This window comes from Carassius auratus, unplaced genomic scaffold (genome assembly GCF_003368295.1).
Source record: "Carassius auratus strain Wakin unplaced genomic scaffold, ASM336829v1 scaf_tig00011615, whole genome shotgun sequence".
Classification (NCBI taxonomy): Eukaryota; Metazoa; Chordata; class Actinopteri; order Cypriniformes; family Cyprinidae; genus Carassius; species Carassius auratus.
The window spans coordinates 95,718-108,470 of NW_020524221.1; the positions used below are offsets into that span (position 1 = coordinate 95,718).

The 12,753-nt window shown below is 37.0% G+C and overlaps 1 protein-coding gene across 1 annotated transcript; it reads left to right on the forward strand.

Annotated features, from left to right (window-relative positions):
• Window positions 1–992: 992 nt before the first annotated feature.
• LOC113073205 (microfibrillar-associated protein 3-like) lies at window positions 993–8,317 on the forward strand. The gene is made up of 3 exons (XM_026246088.1): window positions 993–1,143; window positions 2,002–2,402; window positions 6,006–8,317. The coding sequence occupies exons 2-3, from the start codon at window positions 2,123–2,125 to the stop codon at window positions 6,884–6,886; spliced, it is 1,161 nt and encodes a 386-aa protein (XP_026101873.1). The 5' UTR covers window positions 993–1,143; window positions 2,002–2,122; the 3' UTR covers window positions 6,887–8,317.
• Window positions 8,318–12,753: the final 4,436 nt, after the last annotated feature.

Here is a 12,753-nt window from a genome sequence, read left to right on the forward strand (position 1 = left end):
CAGTAGGGAACTTGTGGATTTGAACAAAGCAGAATGTAAGCCCTTAACCTTTGAACGCATTCACTGGATCTCTGGATTTCACACTGTGTGGTGTTTCTGTGACACAACAGACCCCTTGTGTACACCACTCAGGGAAAGAAAGTGCTTATGAAGGGCTCGCGCACACACACTTGGACAGCTGTGATAAATCTTGGTGTGATTGTGCATAAACTCTTCACTCATAAGTGCTTACGAAGCCAGATTAATAGCGTGTACGTGAGTTTCTTGGGGTTTTATTAGTGTAACACGCTGGTTATGACAAATGGTCAAAGTGCCTCAGGTTTAAATTTGACCAACAAGGGCAGTTAATCCTTAAACTGGAACTGGAGTGACATAGGTGGAGAGATAAATGGATACACATTAGCTTGCCTTTACGTGGTTGTAAACCATGTAAAAAAAAAAAAACAATGGCACGACCTTTAGGTTAATATTTCTTTATATATGTCCAAGGGGGAATGCATATATAACAGTACAGTGCTGATATCAGATTGTACTTTGAAGTAATGAATGATTACCATGATAGTTGTCAGAGGTGCCATACTATATGTATTGTATGCAATCAGGGGTAATAACTGATTACGTTACAACTTTTTCTCCCCTCATCTTTCACCTGATATTTTCTTTGATGTACTCCTGGGATTTTAAAATAAGTATTTAATAATTCAGTATCACATTTGCATGTTCACGGTTGGTCATTGGTTAACTGTCACTTAATCACTTTCCAAGTAATCTACACAGCTCTGTATGTAGTATATAGTATACCACAGGAATGGCATTGTATTCTTTCATAAGGAAAATATTCCTCATTCACAGTAAGTTACATGCAAACCTGTTAACTGAGGAAATGAGCCAAGCTTGATGACAAAGTCAGATGCACAACCAATTACTGGAAGAACTGGGTCAGTTGGGTAAAAACAAACACTGCAGGGACGTTAGTGGAGAAGCAGTCAGACTGAGATGATGGGAGGAGCTAAAGACCAAACACATAACGCGTCACTCGGATCCGTTCACAGCGCATTATTTCTGGGTCATTATCATCGGCTCCAAACTCGAAACAGACCCAGAGCTTCACATTTGAGGACGAGCATCGATTAATAACAACGGGTACGTGATGGTGTTAATCTCGTTAAATAGCGCCGAACATGTAACCGTTTTACCAAAAAAAATTTAACCAAAGGAAACGCGGCTGTTTTCGGCTAGCAGCGTCTTATACTGTGACTGTGTTTCTCTATTCACGTAAAATATATGTAAACTTAAGGTGTTATATTTCTTCTTAACGTTGAATGTGAAAAATAAATAAATAAAAATCTGTATCATATGTGTCTTCCGTGGTGTAGTCATATGGCTAACGTTAGTTAGCCGCAGTTAGCTTGAGCTGTTTTCAACAGATTTTAGCTGGTCTGATATTATTCGGACGTTAAAACTGTTTGAATATCACTGCCAAACAACATAAACCTTGTCGTCGTTGGTTTATACATTAACGTTTAGTAAATCAATCAATTTGTTGCGCGTATGATATTTTAAACCCACATTAGGCTAATAGTACGAGCGGTTTACCATTGCGTTTAATTTAACGTTAACGGACGTTAAGTCATATTATTAACATGTATTAATATCCTTTTTAGCTTGTTTTCTTTTCATTTTCTTTATAAATGTAATAATATCAAGACTGCACATGGTTTGGTTGTACAATATAACGTCAAATACAGATTAAATATGTGAGTGTTATAAATAACCATCCTGTTAAATGGCTTTATTTGACTTTTAAACCATTATATGACGATTTCCGCCGCACAAATATGAGTCATTTTTATTTATATTTTTGCACGTCATTTTATTCTTGTTTGTTAAGCTCACACAGAAGGAGGAGGAGTCACCGCTTTTGTGTGCTACACTTGAGTTAAAAGGCCATCTTGACAGATGTTTTCATTCATTTGTTCTCAATGTGTTTTGTGTTTTCAGTGGAGGAAGGAGCATGGACAGTTTGTGCTCTCTCCAGCTCTAAAATACCCAGTGACCGTAACATGAGGACCGGTGGAGAATAACATCTTATCCTGAGGGTTGTTACAGAAAGCTAGAGAAAATGAACCAGGTGAACGGATACGTGATCATTTATTTAGTGGCCGCGATTGGTTTCTGTGCGGCAGAGGCTTTCAACATCTCTGTGGTGGATGGAGGCCGAGGAGAGAACGGGACGGAGGCAGATGGGGACGGCTTGGTTCCTGTGGTGCTCAGCAAAGTAAACCAGATCATCGCCCGTGAGGGGAACTGTGCATTAATTGACTGTAATATCACCGGCGACCCTTTTCCAAATATCCAGTGGTTCAACTCGCACGGACACCTGCTTGACGTTAAGAAAAGTGGTATGTTTACTGTAAAAATCACCGATGCATTCTCATATATCATTGCACCTAATCCATTTACACTTAATATAAATCTGATCTACGTCCTGTAATTGAGTTTACTTCCATTATAATAGTGTATGGCAGGTAGTGTTCAGTTTAGTCATTGCTTCAACCAAGTGGGAAGACATCTGTGAATATTTACAACCAAACAAAGGATTTCATTATAACAACCTTTTTTTTTTTTTACATTAGCGCTCAAAAGTTTGTGCGCCCTTCTGCTCACCAGGGCTGCATTTATTTTATATAAAATAGAGAAAATCAATAGTATTGTGAAATATTATTTACATTTATTATAACCATTTTAAAATGCAATTTATTTCACTGATGCAAATCTGATTTTCAGCATCATTACTCCAGGCTTCAGTGTCACATGACCCTTCAGAAATCGTTCTAATGTGCTGATACAAATGCCATGTTTGTTTTTGTTTTTTAACTGATTCTTAGGATTATTTTCTTAAATGTATAAAGGCACTTAATGTTTTATTTGTTCTGGGAATGACCACTGTGGATATTTTCCGTGATTATTTATTACATCCACTTTTTCGAGATTAATCTGAAATATGCAGCCATTTGATCTCTAAATCTGGTGATGTAAAACGTGACTCCCAGCTGGAGTGTTATGGATTTGAGCTCCTGGTGAGTGACTTTTGGAGGATTACCGATGGTGTCGTGCATGCTTAGTTAATGAAAGAATATTTACACTCTTTTAACTGAAGTGACACAGAAAACTCCACTGGGAGTGTTACTCTGTGAAGAATTAAGTGTGAACTAAAGACAGTTTGAAGGGTTTCATCCTGCACCGCATTTATGAACCGAAAGACACTGCAGGCTTGAATTAATATAGCAGGAATAGTTCACCAAAAAAGGAATATTTGCTGAAAATGTACTCCGGTCATCCAAGATGTAGATGAGGTTTTCTTCATTAGATTTGGAGAAATGCAGCATTACATCACTAGCTCACCAGTTCCTCTTTTTCAATTCAATTCCTGTTAAATAAGCAGCACTTGGGCCTGAATTACATCAAATGAAAGGGAAAGCTAATTTGATTTGTCATTGCATGTTATTCATTCACAATAAGACCAGGATTTAGCATAATGAAAGTAAATAGTCCATTTTAATTTAATATCATTGACTTTGCACAAACAGCTGATAGACATAAGTTAAAGATCAAATGATTTTACTTTACTTACATAATGCATTGCTGAATTGTTTCGTGAAGGTCTGATTAAATGACCACAGTTAGCTGCCAGTAAGTAATGCATTGATGGACTGGTGCCAAAAATGGATTTAATAAATTCCCATCAGCACGTTAAACTCAGGTGGCTTGTGCGTAATGTATATGCATCCTTTGGACAAGGTTTTAAGGTTTAAGTTTTAAGGGTTTCTACACAAACGAGGCATAAACCAACCCTAGATCATTGTCTTTATGTAAATGCATGTCTGTGGGTTATGCAAAGTCGATTAATCATGTCTGCATTGTTCACAGAACATTTTGTACTTTCATCTTGAGGAACTGGGTTTACAAGAAGGGTGTTTATATTCACACTGGTTAGTTTGGAAACATGTCTAGTCATGTTGTCTTCAACTATGTTCTTTATTTGGTGGAAAGGTGGTTATTGTTCATGTAAAACCTGATTTGCACACCTAGATTTTAACCTTTTATCACAGTTTCACTTTGCATGTGACCTATCAGCTTATTATGTGTGAACATTTTGTTGTAATATCAAGTTCCCTTTCTTGCATTATGACCTAAAAGAAAAAAGGGAACTATTTGTTCTGGCATCTTGATTCTGATATGGCACGCTCTTATGTGATTGGTTTAAACTGTACAAGTTAGTGGGTTGCTATTTTCAGCAGTTTTGCAGATGGGTTAATGGTTGGATTTAATCAGTCCATGTCAGGTTACTGGCGTCAGATGATCTAGATCTCAGATCTTAGAAGATAAGAGGAAGAAAAAATGATATATCCGTGAGCCAGAGCTGCAGGTTTAGCTTTGAGTTGTTTTAGTGCTTATTGCTTTTGGAAATTATGATTTCAAAGTCTACACACATTTCTGCTAATTTCTTCAGGTGTTTTTGCACAGATATACATTACTATTGATATTTGACTTTTTAATGCTGTTTTATGGCAAAATCACTTATTTCATATAAATGACCCTAATTGCAAGTAAACAAAACAAACAGTGGTATGTCACTTATGATGTCTTCGTATCTAATGGTGCATTTAATTCCTCGTTTGGAAGTCGTAATTACAACCTCAGGTGTTTTCAGATTACTTCAGGTTTAAGATGGCGATGTACCTTTTTGACATAAGATTTTTCCACTTTAGATCTACTAAATGAAGCATTGGATGTGTTTTTTCTTCTTTTTGTATTACTGCTGTAAATTGAATTGTATATTTTATAATTGTCGTTAGGGCTGTGCAATTAATCGAAATAACTATTCAATATCCATTTAAAGTTGGGTAATTACTGATACATTTACCAGTCATAATTAAACTTTGTGGTGATATTACGATCTTGACTCACTATAAGACAATTCTTGGCCAGAATATACTGACAAATGGAGTAGTCTTTGTCACAAGTCAAAGGCTTTTATGATTTTTTTTTTTTGTATATTTCATTCAAGTAGGGCTGCACGATTATGACAGAAATCATTGTCAAATTTCCCCTGAAATTGTAATTGCAATTTATTAATTACTATTATCACAATTTACATTGTTTATACCATTGTTTGATGCAACTGCATGCATTATTTTTATATGAAAATAAACAAGCTGAAAACACTAACTGAAAAACCTTTAGTGCAATATACATAGGATTGGTTCCTTTAAATGTAAAAAAATATGAATGGTATTGTAATGTTATACTAATATTAAAATGATTGGAAAAACCCTCGAGATATCGTGTAGATGCATCTTAAGCACGCAGAGTAACATAAGTGGACTTCGAACGATTAATTGGCGCTTTGAACGGTTGCATAATTTTGGCATCCATAATTGTAATCTAGGGCTGGTCCGAACACCATTTTTTTTTGTGCCTTAAAGCTTCGGTAGTAATCAACACGAATATTTGAAGCTTCAAAAGGGAGGGGCTGAACATATTCTTCTCTCTAATAAAGGCAGGAATCTCTGTGTCTGTCTGTCTGTCTGTTTGCATTTTTATTATGTCGAGAACCGTTCATCCAGTCGACTTCACGCATGGTGGGTTGCCGCGGTAGGCAAGTTTCAATTTTCATATCCTGCACACTGCCTTTTGTCTTGTCCACAATTTAAAGTGCTCCCACACAGCTGAGGTCTTCGGCATTTTTGTCTTCTCTCCCTGAATCTCCCTGCCAGGTGTTAAAAAATAAGTAAAACTACTATTAGAATCTCAAAATGTAAAATAAAATGCCAACCCACCGAACGAATATTCGAATATTCTGATCTGGACCTATTGTAATAGCGATTTAAAAATTTGATTAATTGTGCAGCCCTACATTTCAAGTTCATTCAGTCTGGTTTTAGTGAACAAATCGAACCGTCAGTCTTCAGTAAGTGATTTTTCTCTCTCTTTTTTTGCAGATGGAAAATGGTGGATTCTGGACAACGGCGTCCTCAACATCACCAGCATCACGTTCGCGGACCGTGGCAAATACACGTGCGTGGCGTCCAACGCTCACGGCAAGGCCAACTGCACAGTGACTCTGCGCGTGGTCTTCACCAACGGAGATATGGGTGTGTATTACATGGTGGTGTGTCTAGTGACGTTTACCATCATCATGATTCTGAACATCACTCGCCTTTGCATGATGAGCAGCCATCTGAAGAAAACCGAGAAGGCCATCAACGACTTCTTCCGCACAGAAGGTGCAGAGAAGCTGCAAAAGGCTTTTGAGATCGCGAAACGTATTCCTATCATTACCTCGGCAAAAACGCTGGAGCTGGCGAAGGTCACGCAGTTCAAGACCATGGAGTTTGCGCGCTACATCGAGGAGTTAGCACGTAGCATACCGCTCCCGCCGCTGATCATGAACTGCCGCACCTTCATGGAGGAGATCCTCGAGGTCGTCGGCGTGGAGGAAATGAGACACACTTTTGTCCGGCAAGCACCCGAGGGTCACGACTTGACGGCTGCCGGCACTTCTGATGATGTTTTCACGATCTTGCATGAAAGAGAGCGGGCGAGAGAAAGGGAACGCAGCGATTCTCCCGCCGTGGACTCTGACGATGCGTCGCTTCACGAGCAACCTCAGCACATAGCTATTCAGGTTTCAGTTCATCCACCGTTGGCTGCAGCAGAATGCTGTAACATAGAAGCTCCGCCTCTTTCCAACATAGTCTCCTCTCCACCCCCATTGGCTCAGCTGGCTCTGGAGGCGGAGTCTAAGGAAAACAAGGCGGAGTCTGTACAAGATGATGGTGTTGCACAGAAAACCCAAGTCATTTATGAAAGCCATGTGTAATATCCTGAAGGAAGGATAATGACCTCGCTATGCATTTTCTTGGGGAACGAAAAGGTCAAGATTAGTTTTTCTTCTCAGAAGTTGCTTTCTATAAGCCATCTTAGGAAAGATGAGGAAGCGTGGCATTTGTGTTCGGGTCAATCTCTCAAAACTCAAATTTCTGGGTCGTATTTTACCTAAAAAAAAATTTAATAAAAAAAAAAACAGATTAATATTTTGCATAAAGCAAATAAAGCCCATTTTTAATAGTTTCTTGATTATGCTGACATTTTGGTGACAACCCTCCATTTATAAAATATATTCTAATGCATGAAATGGTCTCATTACATTTTTTAAACATTACAGTAATGTAATTCACTCAAAACGGTAGTCACAATCCCTTAAAAAATATTATTAGACCTAAAAATAGTTCAGTTTTGCGGTAAAATATAACCTTGTAATTTCTTTGTGAGATTGACCTGTGTAAGTTAAATATCCCATGACAATGAATACTCATGCTGAATGTATTTTAGAGTGATGTTCTCTATTTATTTAGAAAATCCAGGTTTGCGCATGATTTCTTTTTTCTTTTCCCGTAGTAAACAGAAACTAGGTCTACTGAGGGACACAAAGCTCACATCTCACATCATAAGCAGCAGACAGAAAGTAGTTCTGTCGGATGTAGTTACAGATTATTCATTTCACAAGTGAATGAGAAGGAACGACTGATTAATACAATTTGGCTGAAAGTAAAACTCTTACTGTTTGAGGTCGAAGTGCATTTTTCATTGAGTAGAAATCAAGCATTTGTAAAAATATTTCAGAAGTGACGTGCACAGTAATTCCCTCTTATAATGCATGAAGAACGCATGTCGATCTGTTTTCAGCGCTGGATTCGGAGAGACGAAGCTTTTGTTCGTGTGATCTCGTCTGCTATGTGTTATTTATCATTTGCGTCAGGCTTTGATAATTGAATAACACTGTAGAAATTTCAGTTTGAGATTTCTAGACTTCTTCAGTTTAGTTTCCACTGGAGTCTTTATACTGTTACTGTAACGATGGTGTTATTACATTAGTAATACTACTGTATTACTTTTGATTTCAAATGCACAGTTAGGTTTTTTTCTTTTTCTTTGAGGATCAAACAGAGAGTCCTTTATAACGGAGCCCCAATAAAAATGCTGAATCTCTTCTGATGTCCTAGAAACACAGTTTTGCTTCTTAAAAAGGCTTACCTTTTAGTTTCAGTGCTAACAAGTTAGAATTCCTCAGTGTTGATCTTGATTTTTTTTTGGGGGGGGGCTCTACTTTTAGAGTAATCTAGCAGTCAACTGCACTGCTGTAAATTAGCTAACTGGTTAAGCACTAGCCATTACGAATGTTCCTGGTCAGGATTGTCAGAGGAAGCGATGGCTGTTTAAGTAGTGAAATAAAGCTGCTGTATACCCATGATTTCCTGTGTGTCTTCATTTACTCGGATCTTTTCATAAGCCTTTGTATCATCACAATTTCATCATCATGCTTATTGTTGTTTGAAGAGCTGAATGCATTATTGAACTCGGCCTTGATCGAGATTGTGTGGGGAAGTGTTTATTGATTTGCACGTGGATATGTCCTCAATTGTCTGATTTTAAGGAATAGTTCATGCAAGATTCAAAATTTACATTTAATTTTACATAGAAAAAGTAGATTTCTTAAAGTAAAAATATTTGATTAGTAGTAGTAACGCTGCATTGATAGCATGAAATTAAATAAAATCTTGAGTGTAATGTAAGTGGAATAATTCCGTGTGGCTTGTCAGTCAATGATAAACTGCATTTGATAAAAGTAATTTCATAAAATATGTAAATATCAGCATCAAAATGCCAATTTTTTGATTTTGAGTTGTATGTTAAAGCTGCGGTAGGTAACTTTTGACGCTCTAGCGGTTAATAAACAGAACTGCTTGCGTCTTGCGGAAGAACATCGTAGCCGGAACTACTTTTCTCTGTTTATGTCTATGAAGAATCAGGAAGGTACTGGGTTACTCCGCCGTGGTATCCCCGAAGCAATCTAAAATAGTCCGAATATAAACACTTATTATAGGTGCACCCTAGTGATTCAAGACAAGCTAAAAACACGGTTTGGAAAATGGATTCATGGTGGTTTACTCGCTTATTATATACTTTTTTTTTTTTTACATTTTGAACACAAACAAAGTTACGGGCCACAGCTCTGATTGGCTATTCTTACCGGGAGCGATGGAGTTTCTGCAAATGGCAATAGGACACTGGGAGGAGCCAGAGGAGCTTGATTTTTTCACAGATTATCCGTCTCATATTCTACTGTCAGGACATAATGACAGGTTTAACAAATATGTAAAAAAAATATATATATATTTTTACAAAAGTTACCTACTGCAGCTTTAAACTGACATCTTAAAAGACATCTATCGGACGCTTTCCAGATGAAGCGATCTTTAGCAGACCTCTTGTGTGCTATCCGCGGTGTGTGATGCTAATTACTGGATAATAAGAAAGAAAATCTGATGAAAATTGTTCAGAGATTCTTCATTGAAAAGAAATGCAGAGCAGAACTCGATCTTCTGTTTCTTTGGAATCGACTGGATTGTCCAATATATGCATGTTACAATCGGTCCATCGAAGCAGATCAGTGGTTAGAATCAAGATTAAGCAGAAGAAATGTTCTTTGTGCTTAATGTGCATCCATTCACGGTAAGAATCAGTGTAGCAACATTTTCTTTACAGCTGGGAAACCTCAGGAGCCACGAACACATGCCAATCGGTGTAGAAACCATACTCATGCCTTCAGCACGGTAGTTTTCATATGACTCATCTTTAAATTCATTGCAGGTTTAAAACAGCACGACCATTTAACTGCCAAACTTAACATTCATCAAACACACACACACACAAAGTCTTGTATTACAAATTACTAGGCTCGAAAACTAAAGCAGGTTTATTTCCGTGTGCATCATCTAGCGAAAGTGTTTCCCTGTGAATCTGCTTATTTAAATATCAAAAGTGAGGGGAAAAACACAACTTCATTAAAAAGAACTGACTACCTATGAGTAAATGCTAACATGTTTACACCAGATATTAGAGACCTGTCAACAAAGGGCCACCTAAAAACACATTCTGATGTTTATATGAACTGGCAGACTATAAAGTCTAAAGATAACAAACATTAGAAAGACTGTGTTGTTGCACGTGTTATTTTCCGCGTACAGAGCATCTGCAGATTCCACCTGCACAAACACTGCCATGATGCATTTACATGTTCAGAGAGCAAAACATTTGCAGATGAAAAGAGGCTGAAAGCTATTCTGAAAACCCATTCAAATGAAAGGTTTCCTCTGGGAACAGCCACAAATACACACGGGAAAAGTCCCTTTGAGCAGCCACACAGTGGAACAATGAAACTCTTGAGCGTGCTGCATACAACTTCACTTAGATCCACCAAAAAAATAAAAATAAAAAAGAAGCTGATTACCACTGATACTTTTAAAATGAATACCGGGGAAATTTACTGTTTTGTAAAATAACTCAAATGAACGAGTCAAATTTTGACTAAATACTGTAAAGCATCTTTCATTAAATGTTTTAATTCCATTATAGCTGACAGATAAATGTGAACATGCTTCATAAAGGTAAAGAGCTTTCACTTTTGGCTTATGAAAATTAGCAATTTTGCATTTCCTGGAAAACAGATGCAACAAACCATTTCATGCTTGCATCTTAATCTATTAAAAAGCTTAAATAATTCAATTTGACATCAAATAGTTAAACACTTGAAAATGATTTGTTCCTTCAAACTCGAGACAAGAATCTGGGATCCATTGGTAATTTGCTTCTGTAAGGAGAATGAAAAAGTGCTGATCTTAGAGTCAAACTGAGAGCAAGCAGAAGAGAAGTCAGTTTCAGAATGATGCGCGTCTTGGTCTGTCATCACACAAGGTTTTCACCCTTTCTGAACCCCTGGCCAGTTCGTCTCACAACATACAAATTTCTGATGTGTGTGCGTGTGAGTGTAGACAGCCTGTCCTCAGGCAGGAAAGTCTGGTGCAGATGCTAATGACCTGTGCAACCACACAAGAGAAACCATACGCTTGCACACAGTGTGGAACGACCTCTCAACGGCTCTACAAATTCAGAAATCACACATTTAAAGACGACAGTGGAAATTAGCCTTTTAAGCTTATAGAACACTGTGTGAAATTAGCAGTCGCTTAAGTAGACCATTACCATCTTTAACATTATGTTCATAAGAAAACCTATAAAGTTTAGAGACCATACAGTCGCATTCAACAAGCAAATAAAGTGGTGCAGTATTTTTTTTTTTTAAACCAGTACTACTAGTAATATATATCTATCACTTTAACATGTTTAAGTATGTTTATGCTTTTTTATGTTAAGATGCTACAGGCAAACACTTTTTTTTTTTTATAACAGGTTGCTCAACTTTTAAGCGGTTTATCTATTTGAGTCTGTACAATTCAGTAACACATCTTCAAAGGCCGATTTCTCAAAATGAGTTTTCTCCACTTTAGCAGCACTTACCTACACCAAACTTTAGTTTTATAAATGCTTTTACAGAGGGGCTTGTTAATGTATCATCTGCCTGATTTCATACACATTGTTTTCGAAAAACATTGTAAATAATTAAGTATGTTCTGAATCATTTAGTGATAAAATCCCATTTAAAATACAACGCAAACACAGGATCTACTCTTCATTTAAAACGATTTAATCTTTACACATTTGTTTTTTTAATGTACAATCAAACCATCAATCATACATAAAATTCTCCATATTGTACAACTCTAGCACTAGTTTAAATAAAAAAAACAAAACAAAAATGAGATCAATACATAATATTGTTTTCTTTACGGATTAACAGAAGAACATTAACTGCTAATGCGAACACATAGGCCCCGCCCACATTGACTCATTTACTGTCAATCAATCAGAGGAGGGAGACGGTAATGCCAGTCACCATTGGAAACAATGCGAAAGGACAGAATTTCACCAATCAGTTAAAAGACAACACTTCGGCCTTGTTTATGGAAAAGAAATTACGTACGAATATGTCATTCAAACGTAAAATGGGAATCAAACAGAATGGGATACAGCAGTGGTTACCACGAGTGTCAAATTTGTGCAAAACTGTGCCATGAATTTCCGAGAATACCAAAAAAAAGCAACAACAGCAGCAAATCACAAAATAAACTAGAGTTCTCATTCTTATGATCTCTAACAGTCACATTTCATCATCGCTTTTTCAGTGCCAATAAAACTGTGCAGTCGTGCCCGAATCTCCAGAAACCGTTTAGTTGGGTTTATACATATAGCCAGTATTTACATGTAGTTTTTAGACTCACAAAAAAGGCATGGGTCATATTTCACCCAATATTAAACCAGGAAAAATATTTAGCATAATGAAGCTTGTTTTTTTTTAAACCTATATTTTTTAATGCATTTTCATGATGATTGGCCATATATGGTTCAGTACTGGGAACATTTTTTTTTACATCAAGTTCGCAAATAAAATGCAAATGATGATGGTGTGAAAATGGGTTTCATTTTCATTACCACCAATACATATTTTATTTTGGGTTGAATTATGACCTGGGCATTTCTTTGTGGGATTTATCCTTTCGCTGTCAGATGTGGATAATCAATTGGAGATGTTTAATTTTATGATTTTCAGGCCCATCTAACATTTGATGAGTCAGATGGGGATGAACAGCAGTAGACACTTGTTGGACAAAATGTGAGCATACAGAGAATGGCAATTTTACTGGAGCCAACATTCAGCAGTTTGAACACTAATGCTTGTTTGCAAAGTTAAAAAAAGTTGATCAAGTCACATTATTAATTTTTAAACTA

Excerpts from the sequence above, each read along its gene's own strand:
- LOC113073205 (XM_026246088.1), top strand. The coding sequence starts at position 2,123 with ATGAACCAGGTGAACGGATACGTGATCATTTATTTAGTGGCCGCGATT. Across the intron at positions 2,403-6,005 it reads GCTTGACGTTAAGAAAAGTG|ATGGAAAATGGTGGATTCTG; the intron begins GTATGTTTACTG and ends CTTTTTTTGCAG.